This window comes from Sceloporus undulatus, chromosome 10 (genome assembly GCF_019175285.1).
Source record: "Sceloporus undulatus isolate JIND9_A2432 ecotype Alabama chromosome 10, SceUnd_v1.1, whole genome shotgun sequence".
Taxonomy (NCBI): Eukaryota; Metazoa; Chordata; class Lepidosauria; order Squamata; family Phrynosomatidae; genus Sceloporus; species Sceloporus undulatus.
In genome coordinates, this window is record NC_056531.1 from 7,281,449 (window position 1) to 7,298,872 (window position 17,424).

Consider the following 17,424-nt stretch of genomic DNA (forward strand, 5'->3'; position numbering starts at 1 on the left):
TGCCCTACATTTGTCCTACATTTGTCCCAGTTTGGAGGTCCTGCCTTATGGCAACCCTAACTGTGATTCATTTACAAATATAAACATACTTGCCTTCTCCAACTATATTTGACCCATCCCCCAAGCCCCTTGTAATTTTTATGTCTTGCCTCTGTTTTCCCTTTCCTCTGAGAAAGTTCCAATTAAAAGAAACTTCCACCAAAGATTTGCACATTCCACTACCAAGCAACAATCTTCCCACTGCATCAGTACTAAGTGTCTAAACTCATAGAATCAGAGAGTTGGAAGAGATGACAAGGGCCATCCAGTCTAACCCCCAGCCACGCAGGAAATCTTAATCAAAGCATCCCCGACAGATGGCCATCCAGCCTCTGCTTAAAGACCTCCAAGGAGGGAGACTCCACCACTCTACAAGGGAGTGCATTCCACTGTCTAACAGCCCTTGGAAATTCCTCCTAATGTCAAGGTGGAATCTCTTTTTCCTGGAGCTTGCATCCATTGTTCCGGGTCCTGTTTTCTGGAGCAGCAGAAAACAAGCTTGTTCCTTCCTCAATATGACATCTCTTTAAACAAGGCTGTCATATCACCTCTTAAATTTCTCTTCTCCAAGCTAAACATCCCCAGCTCCCTAAGTCGTTCCTCAGAAGGCATTGTTTCCAGGCCCTTCACCATTTTAGTCACCCTCCTTTGGACACGCTCCAGTTTCTCCATGTCCTTTTTGAATTGTGGTGCCCAGAACTGGACACAATATTCCAGATGGGGCCTGACCAAAGCAGAGTACAGTGGCACAATTACTTCCCTTGATCTAGACACTATACTTCTATTGAGGCAGCCTAAAATCGCATTGGCCTTCACATTTCACTGTTGACTCATGTTCAACTTGTGGTCTACCTGGACTCCCAGATCCCTTTCACATGTAGTCTCATTCAGCCAGGTGACCCCCATCCTAAATCTGTGCATTTTATTTTTCTGCCCTAAGTGCAGTACCTTACATTTCTCCGTGCTGCATTTCATTTTGTTAGCTTTGGCCCAGCTTTCTAGTCTGTTCAGGTCATTTTGAATTTTGATCCTGTCCTCTGGAGTATTAGCTATTCCTCCTAATTTGGTGTCATCTGCAAATTTGATAAGTATACCCTCAATTCTGTCATCCAAGTCATTGATAAAAATGTTGAATAGCACTGGGCTCAGGACAGAGCTCTGTGGGACCCCACTGGTCACTCCTCTCCAGGATGAAAACTCACAGGGGTTTTGTTCTGGATCCCCCTCCCCAAATGCCAAATACGACAGGACCTCAGGTCCCATTATACGCAATTGCGGTGTGATGTGTTTCATGGCCATGTGCACACACTGCCATTGAGGAGAACAATCTGCAGATAGCAAGCCCACCATACCATGGGCTGACTGTACACACAACTTAACAGCAACCCCCATTATATGGCAGAATATGCCAGATTCTGACATGCACACAAATGTGTCAATTTTTTGACCCATTTGTGTTGGATGAGTGCTTACTTAATGAGGCAGACAGTTATTGTCTTAAGAAGCTCAGCTGGAAATTACTCGTATTTATGTTAAGCAGAGTGTAGCATGTCCCAGTGCAAGACAATGTTCTGGTATAAAACAGGATAGAAATATGCAGGATGCTGTTGTAAGGTTAAAAGAAACTTACTTTATTGTTGCAGAAAATCCATCCAAAATCGGAAAGTTGATAGTCAAAAGAAAATTACCTCTATTTCAGTAGTAGAGTTCCATAATGTTAACTCTCATGTGTGCCATCCTGAGGCCAAGAAGCCTCATGGATGCTTCCTTCTCAGACAAAGGATTGCAAAACAGTAAGAGGAAAGGGGGAGGGAGAAAAAGGGGAGGGAAGAAATGACCTCTGCAAGCAAAGGCTTAAATTATATTGATCATTGAGCATAAAGAGAGAAAAACATGCACTTCAGAAAGTTCCTGCTCTACCCCCAATTACTAAAGAAACAAGTGTTGATTCCTTTTCATTTTCAAGGCAGGCAACCTTATGAAGTGGTTCATAGGTATATTTGTTGTTATTTGCCATCAAGTCAACTTCAAATTACAACAGCTATATGAGTAATAAGACCCTAAGAGTTCTCGTCAGCAGTCCTGCTCAGGTCTTGCAGTGTAAAGGCTATGGATTCCTTAACTGAATGAATCCACCTGTAGTGCGGTCTTCCTACTGCCTTTCTCTTTACTGAATATTACTGTCTTTTACAGTGAGTCACATCATCTCATGATGAAAAAAGGTCAACAGTCTTAGAGCCATCTTGGCTTCTAGGGAGGCCTGATGAGTGCACACCATGGATATCATGTATTGGTGAAAAAACAAGGTCCATAGCACTCTTTTCCATCATCAAATTTCAAATGGGTTGATTTTCTTCCTCCCAGCTTTTACACTGTCCAGTTTTCCCAACCATACTGCCAAGAGCTGCCCTTTCTCCTCACAGTTTAGTGAACTAGCTTCTGTATTTCAACAGCAAGAATTTTATTCCACTTACTGTAGGTGTTAGCAGGAAGACACAGACAGAACTGCCCTTAATCACATTCAGATTCCCCTGTACATCTTTTCTCCTGTGAGAAGCTGCATCCCACACACATGTGCATTCCTATACCAAACAATTATGTTCACTGTAAACCATCAACAAGGTTTTTTCCCAACACTACACCTCATTATCCCTCATATCTACAATACATATATTATACAATTCATATATTATACAATTTTATACAAATGTTATACAAATAACAATGTTATACAAATAACAAATTTGAAACTAAGAAAGTAAAACTCCCAAGTGAAACAAGTACCACAAATACATAAAGTAACAAATGTCTTAATCACACATAACAAAGGCCCGGTACAGACGTCCAAAAGCGCCGTCGTGGGGCCGATTTTACAGTTCCAGAGGGCTGGGCGTCCATACGCTCCCAGCCCTTCCAGTGGAGCTTGTGCACCATCTTGCTTGCGCCCCACCCACACAGGGCGCGTGACAATGAAACATGGGCGTCCGCGTGCCCAAATGGAAGTGGCGGTGTCAATGCGCGCAAGCGCCATTATGGCACTTCTAAAAAGAAGCCACTCTAGGCAGCTTCTTTTTAGAGTGCTCATTGGTGCCGTGCTGTGGGGTTGGAGCGGCGCCGATGAGGGGGCAAAAGCAGGCGCCATACAGGTGCCTGTCTGTATCGCCCCTGAGTATCTATTGTTTGAAACATCTGCTAAATAAACTTTTGTTATTATTTTAGTGAAAGTTTGTCTATAGTTTGAGTATATATCCACACTACTAATATAAAGCATTTTAAAACAAAGTCTAGAGAGATTTTTTAAAAGGGTCTGTAACAAATTGGTGGCAGTGGGGGAAATAGAAAAACTCCTCTGGGCTGCTACTATAGAAACAGTAAAAGTGCTCTTGACAATTTGGTGGCAGTGGTGGGATGACAAAACCCATGGGGCTGCCACAGTAGGAAAATAGTTGGGTGAGTGGGACTCACCTTCACAGTTTATCTGTGAAATTGTTCGACACACTTTCAACCTTTAAAAATTGTTTTATTCTCACAATATTTAAGTTAGTCAGATTGGTTTTATATGTCACTCTGAGCTCTTTAGATAGAAGGCAGTCTATAAATACTTCATTGTTGAGCATTGGATCAGGATCTGGTACCTTTAGGGTATTTAGACCCCGCTGTTTACTACCTGCCCATTTTATTTATTTATTAAATTTATATCCCATCTTTCTCCTGATCTGCCCATCATCATCTTGAATGTTTTTAAACAGTTTCAAGAGGTGCAGAATTATGTACAGTGGTCCTTCCACATTGACTGGGGCTAGAAGTGAAGGACCCCTGTGAATGTGGGGGGAAAATGCAAATTAAAAAAAAAAACACTATTCTTTTACCTGAGAGAACATCTCTTTAGGAATCTTCAGGTCCTCCAATGCAACTCTGTGGTCAACATCAGCAAGATGCTGGAGGACCTACAAATGCATAGAGAAGTGTTTGCTTTAGGAACTTCTAGGTTCTCCAGCACTAGCTTTTGGCAGAGTTGTGCTGGAGGACATAGGGATTCCTAGAGAGAACATACTGTTCAAAGCAGCAAATAATCAAAGCCACAAATGTGGAGGGCCAACTATATTACATTCTTTCCATGTTTTGATCTCATTTAAACTACAAGATTCTTAAACCAGTAATTCAAGTCTTTCTCTGTAATTAGAAATCCATAATGCTGTTTAAAGACGATTAAAAGAATTGGTGGCAAAAGAAAGACACAATAACAGTATTTTTTTTAAAAAATCTTCAGTTTTTAATTTTACATCATTTTCAAGAACTTTTAAGTCTTTGAGAACTTCTTCTGAGTAAAGCTTCATAATAATGAAATAATTCCTAATTGCTGTTTCACCACCAATCTTGTTAAAATGACAGTAAAACCATTAATGCTTTTTCCAAGAACAGAAAAGCTCTCAAAACATTGGAGAGCTCTCAAAACACTGAAGGCTCTAAAATGTTCACAAAAAAATATTGGTGGCTCAGATTACTTTTTAGTGAAGTGGTAGGATTCCTTTTTCTTTAAATACAGTGTGCTTTCATGAGCATCTTCAAACCTAGATAATTGTCATATATATGTCTGAGTGGCACACTTTGTGACTTGCCATTTGAATAATTTTCAAGCCTTTTATTTATTATTTCCTGTATTCTGTGATGTGATGTCACAGCAAAGAGAAAATATGGCCAATATGCTGACCTTCCAGGCCCCACTGTTGATATTGAATAAATCTTTATTATTAATATTAACCTTTATTTATGAAGCGCTGTAAATTTACACAGCGCTGTACATACAATCTTTTTAATTAGATGGTTCCCTGCCCTCGGGCTTACAATCTAAAAAGACATGACACAAAAGGAGAAGGCAGTGGTGGAGGGAAAGGGGATGAGGTCCATCTTCCATCTTCTTAGGCACACTGTTGTAAGGAATTGTTTTGAAGGGCTTGTGCTAACCTTTGAAAGGTTTAAGTACTTTAAAGTTCTCTGATCCTGTCTTTTCTGTTGCCTTTTCTTCAGGATTTTGTCTCAGTTCCTTCATTTTAACTTCTATGTTTTCTTTTTGTCTTGTGTCAGTCAGTCACCTCTTCCCAATTCCTGTTGTTTTCTGTTCTGCACACTCTATCTGGAATAGTCAGATAATGCATACCCACAAAGCAGCCAGAAGCCTCTGCAGTACCGTGATCTGGTCCTTTGGATCAAAAAGGGGCTGGAATAATCCGGTTTGTGGCAGCAACCTGCTTTGGAAGTGGGCTGTGTGGTCGCCACAGTCCCGGCCTGATTGTGGCCAGAGTGGCCTCTAGCTGCTCCTGATGGGCCATCTGCTTCATTAAGGTGGTTGATTAAGAGTTCAGTGTTTCAAACACACCTGGCTCCCCGTCATGTTCCTGAACTCTGTACTTTACCTGGACTGTGTTTGTTGACTCTGGATGCTGTTTACCTGTCTTGGACATTGCTGAACTCTTTTTGGGACTAAAGTCTTGTATTTTCAAAACTATAGTAGTAGTAGTAATAATAATATTAATAATAATAATAATAAATTTTTATTTATATCTCCCGCTTCTCCCTTCGGATTGAAGCGGGATTACAGCAATGAAAACATCTTAAAATACATAGACAATACAAAATACATCAATCAGAAATAAAAAGGGAAGAGTTGTTACAGTATTGCTCACAGTCGTAAAAACTGAGTCATCGTATTCAGATATTCAAAATCAGATTAGAGGAGATCCGTTGGATAGGCCCGCCAGAAGAGATCCGTCTTCAATGCCCTCTTGAAGGCTTCCAAAGAAGGTATAAGATGGATCTCTTCCAGTAGATTGTTCCAAAGTCTTGGGGCCATCGCAGAAAACGTTTTACAAGAGGTAGTTTTCAACCTGGTTTTGGAGTGTTCTAATATTTTTGTGCCAGATGTTCTGAGAGTGCGGGGCGGATTATGTAGGGAGAGGCGTTCCCTTATGCAAGTGCTGATGTGTAAGCTACTCTGTGACTGTGCTTGCTTGTTAGATGCTGGCTGTCAGCTGTTTAGCAATCAGACTTTGGGTGGCTGCTCAGACTGTGTTTGGGACACTAGATGCCCTTATGGTACCTTCCAGTTCTAAGATTCTGTGATTCTTTGTTTCTAACAGTGGGTCTAAATCATAGGACTCAAAGATTGTTACAGTTGGCCCCCCACATTTATGACTTTGACTTTCAAGGATTTGCTTATTTGCGGTTTTGATTAATATGTTCTCTCTAGGAATCTCTGAAGTTGTCCATAGAGTTGTGTTGGAGAACCTAGAGGTTCCTAGGAAAAACACTTCTCTAGGCATCTGTAGGTCCTTCAGCATGATTTTGTGATCAATGTCTGGCAGATGTTTGCCATAGGGTTGCACTGGAGGACCTGGATATTCCCAGAGAGATGTTCTCTTAGGTAAAAAGAATAGTGTTATTTTTATTTGTGATTTTCCCACATTCACAGGGGTCCTTCATCTGTAACCCCAGCGAATGTGGAGGTACCACTGTACTTGTAGATTTTAATAATGCAGATTAATAGACAAGCCATAGAGAATCTATTCTGGTGTAAATTTTAGAATAACATAATTGAACATTGGAACAGTAGAACAGTGTATCATAGTGGGAGCCATGTATGGAGTTCTTGAACTTTTTCCTTAGTAGGAGGTCAGAACATGGTTGGGTATGTGCACTCATTCAAAAAATGATAAAAGAAGTTGTTTAAGGGTGATCAACTAGAAGGGCTGGAATCACATTGGTCTCATATGTGTACAGCTTCCTCTATAGAAGTGATTGGATGAATTTCTTCAGTGTGGAACATCAGCATTCAGTTCGAGTTTGCAGAAGAGTGGTGCATGCAGTTCCATTATTCATTCAGTTGTGCAGTCTTGCCATTCAGCACAAGAGTTGTATAAGCCCAAACAAGGTGTGACTCAATATGTAAAGATGCTTGCTACACAACTGTGATGTAGCTGTTTTTAATGTGTAAAGAGGTAGCCCAAACTACTCAATGTTACTCTTACATATGGACATTTGAATAAGATGTCTTCACTGTGTGTATATGTGTGTGTGATAATGATGGTCTAATTAATCTCAATGATCTTCATGGTGCTGTTAATTCCCCATTCGCAGGCAGGTGCACCTTGATGATACTTGGGGAAACCTGGCTTCAGTCAATGAATTTTGTGCAGTTCCTCACTTCAGTAGGTGTTTGTTGAGTAGCTGTTCATCCTTTTATATGCCCTTCTTCTAGTGAAATAAATTTGCTTCAGTCATGAGCACTACACTGAAGGAAGATAAAATCTTTTCATAGAGCAGATCAGCACTGCATATATATCAGGATTTATTTGGCTGGTGTAAGAAATTAAGTTTGAAACCCAGGAAAAAATCTTGCCACTCTGACATATATACAGTTTCAAAATCTGTATATATTAAAGATCAGATATAAAGCCTAGAGTGCAGTGCACACTTTTATTTAATTAAAATCCATGTAGAAAAATTCAAATCCTCCTTTTTTTAAAAAAAAATGCCTTGTCACAATATAAATTAATTTTGCTCTTTTGCAGGAATAGAAACAGCAGATGTAAATGTTTAGGAAAAAAGCACATGACTCTGAACTCCTTTATAATTCTATTAATAACCCAGGTGGGGAACCGTAGGCATCAGTGTGTCTTGTAGTACATCCTGTCTAAATCTTCTTGACATGCTAGCTTTCCATGAGCAGCAAACTACCTGATGTAAGGCAACATTTGCTCAAATATAAGCCCATTCTTCATTCTAAAGGATGGATTGTGCTAAGGGTCCACTATGTTATCTGCTGTTTCTGAATGTCCAGATCATCTATAGAGGGCTTTACAACTGCAAAATAGTTACAATAGTCCTTTAATCAACATTTTGGAATAGCAGGTACATGGGAATCTGAGTAACAGTATTTTAAAAGAATAATGTTAATGGAATTCTTTTGGAATTAATGCAGTGTTTTTCAGTGTCTGTTCAAAGCCTGCTTCTTTATAAGGTTGTGCATTTCTTTGGGGCTTCATTTATGAGCATTTCTGCCATATGCTTTTATTTTCCATTGAAACGTGAGGTGTGTCTTATATTCTGCCCCTCTCCACAACTTTAAGCAGGTTGCATCTTTATCAGAGGATGTCCCAGTGAATACTGCCAGTGATGTACCCGGAGAAGCTCAGTTTTCTACTGACCACACATCTGAAGATGCAGATTCTGTTCTCCAAGGTAGCAATAAAAAGGATCCAACTATCATCAAATTGGGCAATGATGGCAAACTGGTGAAAGGTACGTCAGTGTTGGTGTGGGTATCAGGCACTTGAAAACCCTACTTGTACTTTTTGCTTTTAATATACTTGTAATTGGTGGGAAGGGAGCGTTTTACCCCTTGAACTCATCTGAAAGATGGGAAAACATTCTGGTCCAAGTAACTGTGGTTTTCATTCATTCTGAAGTTGGTTTTCTGTATGATGCTCCTTTTGAATATTCAAATAGCAATGTCTAATGCATAATTTACATAGGTTTGGTAGGTTGTGGGACACCTGAACAAATGTTTGAATAATTAATTAAAAATGAACATAATAGTGCTCCCCAAATACACACACCTCTCTTGCTTACCTTGGAGTGGAGTAAGACAGAAGAAAAGGAATACAGAGGCCCTATACAGACAGCCAAAATAAAGCTGCTTCAAGTCACTTTGGAGGTATGGTGTTTCAATGATGCATGCGTCTTAAGAGTCTGGAAGCTGCACCAAAGCTGCACTCCAGTCCTTAGGATTGGAGCGCGGCTTTGGTTAGGTTTCTGGACTCTTAGGACACATGTATCATTGAAACACCATACCTCCAAAGTGACTTGAAACAGCTTTATTTTGGCTGTCTGTATCAGGCCAGAGTTCATAGTGAGCTTCCCTCTTCATCTTCACCTTCCCATTGGAATGTGATGGAGGTTTTTAAACAGAGGCTGAATGGCCATCTGTCAGGGATGCTTTCATTGTGTATTCCTGTATAGCTGGGTGATGGACATGATGGCCCTTGTGATCTCTGCCAAATCTCTGATTATATAATTCCCCATCCTCCCAGTGATTATGCTACTAAAAACACTTCCAGCTGGTCAGAGGTTATGGAAGAAAATGGAGGCTGGACAGCTGTAAAACATCTTTGTAAAAAAAAAAAAGAGAGAGAAAGCTTCACTGTCAGAGGCTTTGTTAACTGAGGTATGCCTGTATCATATTATTTGGCCTCTGTAAGAATAACTTTTTAGGCCTGAAAAGCAGTACCTCTTCCATAGGCCTGTATAAAAAGATATGAAATGAAATTCTTTATTACGGCCAAAGACCAGCATCGATATAAAATATAACAAAAAAAAAATAATACACATAAAAAGATTGCTTGGGATAAAAATCTGTCAACTAGAAATGTAAATAATTCACTTCCATTACATTTAAGATAGCTTCATTTAAAATAAAATAAAATAAATAAAATAAAAATAAACCTTTATGGGTTTCCGCCCTTAAGATAGAAATAATAAAGGTAGATTAGCAATATAAGATTTTAACCAGACATGCATTACCAGACATGACACAATATTATGTGTTTAACTATGATCAGTTGTTCTTTTCCTACAAGTGATTGCTAGTGCAGAAAATTGTGCCACTTTATAAGTTATATGTGAGTTCCAGTCTGATAATAGATAATTTAAAGAAAAAGCTTCAGATCTCCCAGGTACGTTCAAAAGTATAGGAGTGATCAAATCTCTTCTAGCATTGTCATAAAAAGGGCAATGAAACAGTACGTGTCCAACATTTTCTGTATCTCCTGAGTTACAGGGGCATGTTTGCTCATGAACAGGAGTCTCACTAAATTTACCCTCCAGTAATGCTGATGGAAGAACGTTTAATTTAGCCAGTGTGAAAGCTATTCTGTACCTGGGGATTGATAGGTTCGTGATGTAATTTGGCACAGTAAGTGGTCCTATACTGTCCCAATAAGAAAAATAGTTTGCAAACTGAGTTCTATGGTTTTGAAATTCTGTGTCCTTTATGCGCTGCATAATGGCTGTTTTAGCTTTAGAATATCCCATAGACTGAAGGGCGTTAGTTGTGAGACCCAGATTTTGGAGTTTTGTAGTCAGAGAGTTTTTCCATTTAGATTGAAAAGTATCTGCCAAAATTAATCTGGCCTGGAGGGAGTGAAAGGACAGGCCCAACACCATTTCAATGTTATCAAATAATGTTTAAACTTTCCAAGTTCTGCATTTTATTAGTTTAGATGTATAGGCCAACTTTCTATAAAGACATTCAGACTGGTCTTCAGTAAAACAAAATCATAAAATTTAAAAAACCCCAAAAAATCATTCAAAGCAATAAAGCAGCTAAGGCTAACAGCTAAGACTATGGGCCAAATCAGAAAGATGTTTTAATGCATTTACTTACACAACTGTATCAACCTTCCTCTAGTTCATTTGAAACTTTGCCACGGTCAATACCAATTGCCTAGCGAACAGTATCTCACTAGTTAAAGCCTTTCTTTTTTACAGCCTCCTTTGCACCTATCAGCTTTGCGATCAGAGTGAAAGAGAATGACTTGCTCCCATTGGAGAAAAACCGTGTGAAATTAGATGATGACAGTGATGAGGAAGGGGAAGAAGGTAAAGATGGTCAAGAGAATGCAAGTAGCACTTCAAACAGCAATTCAGCATTTGCAACATCAAGTAATGCTCCTGAAGAAAAGAAGCCTCAGCTTACTCAGGAGGAGCTAGAAGCCAAACAAGGTAAAAAGTACAGTTCTCTGGAAAGAGAAAATACCTGACGCTTGTAAACTGTACAGTTGGAAAAACATCTGTTTCAAAACTGTCTTCATTTGTTGCTGGTGTTGTGTTTGCTTTCAAGTCATTTCTGACTTATGGCTGACCCTAAGAGAAATCTATCACGGAGCTATCTTGGCAAGATTTGTTAAGAGGGAGTTTGAAGTCCAGTGCTCAAATCAATACACCACACTTGCTCTCTTGCCTTCATTTAGATATGTCTAAAATATCCTTGAAGCAAAGAATGAAGATAGAGACATAGAGCAATAGATAGTAGCTGGAAGCAAAACAGGAGTCAGTTTCTTTGTTTCTTAGGCCCATGTTTGTTTGGTTTTTTAATTTTAGTCTAATTCTGAAACTCTTGTATAGTCTACAGTGTGTTCTATTTATGAGGGAAGTAAAAAATGCTGCTACTGGGAAGTTAATGGAATTTGTCACAGTATGGAAATTAATCATAATCATTAGGATGTTTGTCTAGCATAATCAACAACTGGTGTATGGTTTCTGCAAGGACATTTATTTTTGTACAGTGTTATCATGCACCCTAGGCATCTGCGAAGTTGGGGCTGAATTGGACCCTTCAGATTTTTCATTCACTTTTTTGTTGTGTAACAGTTGCTGTTGCTGGTTATAGAAGCAGTTGTTTGGCTGTGCACTGAGTGATGTATCTAGAATGTCATGTCACCAAAGTACTTCAAGAATTGGTCATTATTCTGCTCCTCAACAATTTGATATGCTCTCTGTTGATATGCTCTCTGTTCTAATTGATTTAATTGTTTTTAATTACTAGTGATCACCCCAAAAAATTATTTTGCCAGTGTATAGGAATCAGTTTTAATACAACCATTAGTACACATTCTAAAAGCGCAAGCTTAAGATTCCCCTTCAAATTCTTGAAATATTATGAGTTTATGCCAAAACATTCCAAACATGAGAGGCCTCAGTGGAGGGTGGAGATGCATTACATTCTGCATACAGTATGTATACAAGACAGTGGAAATGTGATGCACAAATACATGTTCCTTAGTTGCTTACTTGACTCCAACAGTTGTATTGACTCAGCTGGATACCGCTTTCATGTACTCATTGGCTCATATGAGAATGTTAGGAGATTCAGCTGAAAACACAGAGACCTTGCCCGGTAGCCAAACACTTGTACACGTAGGCCCTAAGCACAGAAAAGCCATTGAAACTAACCATCAGTATGAAGCATATGAATCAGCCAGGCTTGGTGTAAGTACTAATGCCCTTCCCATCTGCCTTTATCTGGTCAACAGAGTAGTACCTTTATTTGTGTGCTGCCGTTCTACATCATGCTTCTGACAGCAGAGACCCTAAACTTGACAAACAAACCTGCAGAATCTAGGTGAACATATAGTAGCGCATGGTTTCCCTCTTAAGATGAATGCTAGATACACTGAATCATAGACTCACAGAGTTGGAATGAACCACAAGGGCCATTGAATCCAACTCCTTGCCATGCAAGTTTACACAATGAAAACGCCTGTAGTTTGAATCCATTGCTCCTATGCTCTGGAGCTGCAGAAACCAAGCTTGCTCCATCCTCAATATGATGTCCCTTCAAATATTTAAATATAGGGCCATCATATAACTTCTTAACCGTCTCTTCTCCAGCCTAAACATCCGCAGCTCCCTAAGCCACTCATAGGACATAATTTCCAGACTTTTCCAGGCCCCAAGTTGGTATAGGTTCATGTGCTCAGAAGGGCCTCCATGAATAGGCTGCATGAATTATTTTGGTACAAATTCTGAAGAAGGCTTCCATCGATCTGATTCTATCCTCCCTGCAATCAGGTCTTGACTCAGGGCTTAAGCCATTGAAGTGACAGGTGCCTAAAACTGCTAGGGCTAAAAAATATTTTGAGAAGAATTTTTCAAAACCTGAAGAAGAAAATAACTGGATTGACGAATACTTCTGAGCATCCAGATTAACTTTAAAATCTGATTTATTTATTTTTTTAAAAAAAAAATCCTTATTAACTTTTGGGAAGACATCAGCAGAGAATATGAACACTTTTCTAACAAGAGGCTTAAGTTTCTGTTCCCATTTACAAATATGGAGCTAGTGGAGAGGAATATCTCTTCTTATACCTTTACAATAAATAAATACCATGGTAAACTGAATGCAGTTCCAGATTTAAGACTATATCTTACATAAGTTGAACCTGATTTCAAAAAACTATGTGCCTATCATGGCAAGATTTGTTTAGAGGAGGTTTGCTATTGCCTTCCCCTGAGGCTGAGAGCATGTGACTTAAAATAATAGAATCATAGAGTTGGAAGAGGCCACAAGGGCTATCCAGTCCAACCCCCTGCCATGCAGGAAATCACAATCAAAGCATCCCTGACAGATGACTATCCAGCTTCTGTTTAAAGCCTTCCAAGGAAGGAGACTCCACCACACTCTGAGGGAGTGTGTTCCACTGTCGAACAGCTCTTACTGTCAGAAAGTTCCTCCTAATGTTAAGATGGAATCTCTTTTCCTGTGGCTTGCATCCATTGATCTGTGTTCTAATCTGTGGAGCAGCAGAAAATAAGCTCGCTCCATCCTCAATGTGACACCCCTTCAAATACTTAAACAGGGCTATTATATCACCTCTTAACCTTCTCTTCTCCAGGCTAAACATCCCCAGCTCACTAAATCTTTCTTCATAAGGCATGGTTTCCAGACCCTTCACCATTTTGGTGGCCTACTGGACACAGTATTCCAGGTGAGGCCTGGCCAAAGCAGAATAGAGTGGCACTATTACTTCCCTTGATCTAGGCCAGTGGCCCCCAAACTGTGCTCTTTAAGTGATTTTGGAGTTCAGCTTCCAGAATCATAGACTATTGGCCAACGTGGCTGAGGCTTCTGGGAGTTGAAGTCCAAAATCTCTTAAAGGGCACAGTTTGGGGACCACTGATCTAGACAGTATAGTTCTATTGATGCAGCCTAAAATCTGATTGGTTTTTTTAGCTGCCACATCACACTGTTCACTTATGTTCAATTTGTGGTCTACTTGGACTCTTAGATCCCTTTTACACATAGTCCTGTTAATCCTACATCTATGCATTTCATTTTTCTGCCCTAAGTTCAGTACCTTACATTTCTCTGTGTTGAAATTCATTTTGTTAGCTTTGGGCCAGCTTTCTAATCTATTCAGGTCTTCTTGAATTTTGATCCTGTCCTCTGGGGTATTAGCTGCTCCTCCTAATCTGGTGTCATCTGCAGATTTGATAAGCATGCCTTCTATTCCTTCATCCAAGTCAGTGATAAAGATGTAGAATAGCACTGGACCCAGGACAGAACCCTGTGACACTCCACTGGTCACTTCTTTCCAGGATGAAGAGGAGCCATTGCTGAGTACCCTTTGGGTCTGGCTGGTCAACCAATTACAGATCTATTACAGAGGAGAAAGTGACCTGGGAACAGGGTTTGAGAGGATCTTCTTTAATTTTTCACTTTTTCTTTTTCACTTATTTCTTTAAGGGGCATGTGGGGACTTTTACTCAGAGGAAGCGAGTTGGAGACTTGCCTCCAGAAGAAGCTAGTAGCCAAGAGCTCTCTAGATTACTATAGCCCCAGTTGATTGAGCTTGCTAACAGAGCTTGGGGACAAAGACCAAGCCAACAGTTTTGAGGGGGAAGCTTACAGTCCTCTTTCCGTGCCTGCTTTAGACTTCTCCATATGGACACTGAGGGACCTGGTGCAATCCCCTGCAACACCATATGTGGAGAACTTCACCCACACCAAGTGCAGGTTGGTAGCCCTCTTGGAAGAGAAGCTCCATATGCTGGAGGCTTGAGTAGCTACGCTTCAGCATCTTAGGGGGGAAGAAGTTTTCCTGTACAGAACGGACTGAGACGGTCGTGAATAGGGAACACACACAGGAAGTTGCTGGAGAGGAGGTCACTTCACATACACATGACGTAAACGGTTGGAGGAATGTCACACATAGAAGTAGGGAAACTGGGTACCGTTCTGGGAGCTTGCAGCTATAGAATCGATTTGAAGCTCTCTCCCTTATCAGGGATGAGGAGGAAGAGAAGCAAGGACAATCCTCAGGGACAGTGTAGGGGGACCTTGAGAGTACCACCGCAGGGATCAGCCACTACTAAGCTTTGGAGAAGGTGTGTGGTGGTGGTGGGGACTCCTTGCTGAGGGGGTACAGAGTCAGTGGTTTGTGGGCCTGAAAAGATGTCTTGGGATGTGTGTTGTCTCCCTGGGGCTAAAATCTGTGATGTGACAGGCTGACAAGCCTTGTCAAGCCTACTGACCATTACCTTTTGGTCATAGAATCACAGTTGGAAGATACCACAAGGGCCATCCAGTCCAACTCCTGCCATGCAAGAACTCTCAATCAAAGCAGCCCCGACAGGTGGCTACCCAGCCTCTGTTTAAAGACTTCCAAAGGAGACTCCACCACACTCTGGGGGAGTGTGATCCACTGTCTGAACAGCCCTTACAAACAGGAAGTTCCTCTTAAGGTTGAGGTGGAATCTCTTTCCTGCAGCTTGCATCCATTGTTCCAGGTCCTATTCTCTAGAGCAGCAGAAAACAAGCTTACTCCCTCCTCAGTATGACTTCCTTTCAAATATTTACACAGGGCTATCATATCACCTCTTAAACTTAACTTCTGTAGGCTAAACATAGCCCTTGAAGTCTTTTCCAACTCTGTGATTCTATAATTCTATGAATTTTTGGAAATAGGCTGCTATGGGGTTCAGAAGTGAAAAAAAGTTAGGGTCCACTGTTTTAGGAGAGACTGGGGCAAAGGAGGTATTAGCATCTTGCCATTTTTTCCACACAGTGATCCTTCTATTTCCTCCTCCTTGCTGTGAACATACCCCCTCCCCACCCCCCCCCAAAAAAACCTGTTTTGTTATTTTTAATCTCTAGCTGGCTGGAGCTCATTATGAGCTTTAATTTTTCTGACTTTCCACTTACACATACTGGCTACTTGTTTGTATTCCAATTTGGGGATTTCTCCATCCTTTCATCCTTTATTTGGCTCTCCTAAATTTTAGCTCATCTGAAATGTTTATCAGGGGAATGCTGTGCATCTAGTATATCTTGATTTCAGTGAGCCTTTTAACAAGTTACCCCATGGTATTCTTGCACACAAGCTAAAAAAAATGTGAGCTAGAAAATGCTACTGTGGGGTGAATTTTAATCGGTTGATGGATCAAAGCCACAGAGTGCACACCAGTGGTTCCTTTTCATACTGGTGAAAAGAGTATTAGGGTGCCACAGAGTTCTGTCCTGTACCTGGTGCTGTTCAACATCTTTAGATGATGGAATAGAAAATGTGCTTATCAAATTTGCAAATGATATCAGATTGAGAGAGCAGAAGCTGAATTCAAAATGACTTTAATAGATTGGAGATAGATTGGGCCAATACTAAGAAAATGAATTTCAGCTGAGATCAGTGTAAAGCACAATGTTAATGCAGGAAGACTACACCAATATACGGTGAGTTACACCTCGTCTGAAAGCAGTACATGGTTTCTTATTAGACTGCAAGCTAAACATGAGTCAACAGTATGATGATGTTGCCAAAAGGATAATACAATACTAGACTCCATCATCCTAATTAACTGATAATACACAGAGAAAGGTTTGCTGTTCAGTACATAATGTAGCTCAATTGTTTGCACACAAAGTTCAGCCCCTGGCATCTGCAGAAAAGCTTGGAGAAAATGTCTGTTAGAAAACATAGAAAGCTGCTACCAGCGCATGTAGATTGTGCTGATTTTGCTGTCTGATAGGGTGGCTTTCTGTGTTGTTGATCTTGTTACACCTCTACTCTGTTGTATCATTTTTGTTTTACTTTATATACTCAACTGTATATACTTGACCTCGTGTATAAGTCAAGGGTAGATTTGGGTGCCAAAATTATGGATTTTGATATAATTTGTGGATAAATCAAGGATAAAACTTTGGGGCATGTAACAAAGGATGTAAAGGAGGAATGGTGCCTGAGCATGGCTCTTTTTTCCCACCCAGACATTCAAAAAGGTAATGTTGTATCAGAGAGAGTAGAATTGGCCAGTGCTTATTTTAGGTTCTCCATGATGGACTAACCTCTTGCCTTTTGCCACTCTACTCAGGGAAGGGGATGGTTCCTATTTTGATAAAAGTTAAGGTACAGTATTTACATTGATCTGTGGATAAGTCAACCCAGTTTTTGGACTAAAATGTCTATATGACTACATACAGTATATTCATTTCTCTGCTTTCTTTCTCACAGTTCCATCAATGTAAAACGTTTTGCCTACAGATAATTTGCTCATCCTCTCTAGGAAATTATAAAAAACCTATTTTCTCACTTTCATTTACACTTGTTTCTATATTTGTCATATTCTTTGTTTCTACTTCTTATCATCTCTCCCAACTAATGAAAAGTTTCTTTTCTAAGCCTCTCTTGCTGCATGAATTTTAGATGTGAGCTTGTTCACAGGGCCCATTCATTTTTCCTAGTGTTTAACGTACTTTTATAAATAAAAAATAGAAGCTCATTTTTTTCTTTTAATGGATACATAGACATGTAGTTTGTATTTTGTTTCAGTGGT

At 40.0% G+C, this 17,424-nt stretch overlaps 1 protein-coding gene across 6 annotated transcripts in view; it reads left to right on the forward strand.

The window, feature by feature from the left end:
* Window positions 1-17,424, forward strand: part of LOC121916478 (splicing factor SWAP) — a 239,106-nt gene that overhangs the window by 38,518 nt on the left and 183,164 nt on the right. For 5 of the 6 annotated variants that reach the window (XM_042441582.1, XM_042441580.1, XM_042441585.1 and 2 more), the window contains 2 exons: window positions 8,166-8,337; window positions 10,585-10,818. In XM_042441582.1, the coding sequence (XP_042297516.1) occupies window positions 8,166-8,337; window positions 10,585-10,818 (406 nt within the window). The remainder of the gene's footprint in view (window positions 1-8,165; window positions 8,338-10,584; window positions 10,819-17,424) is intronic. The other variant, XM_042441581.1, reaches the window with a different exon arrangement.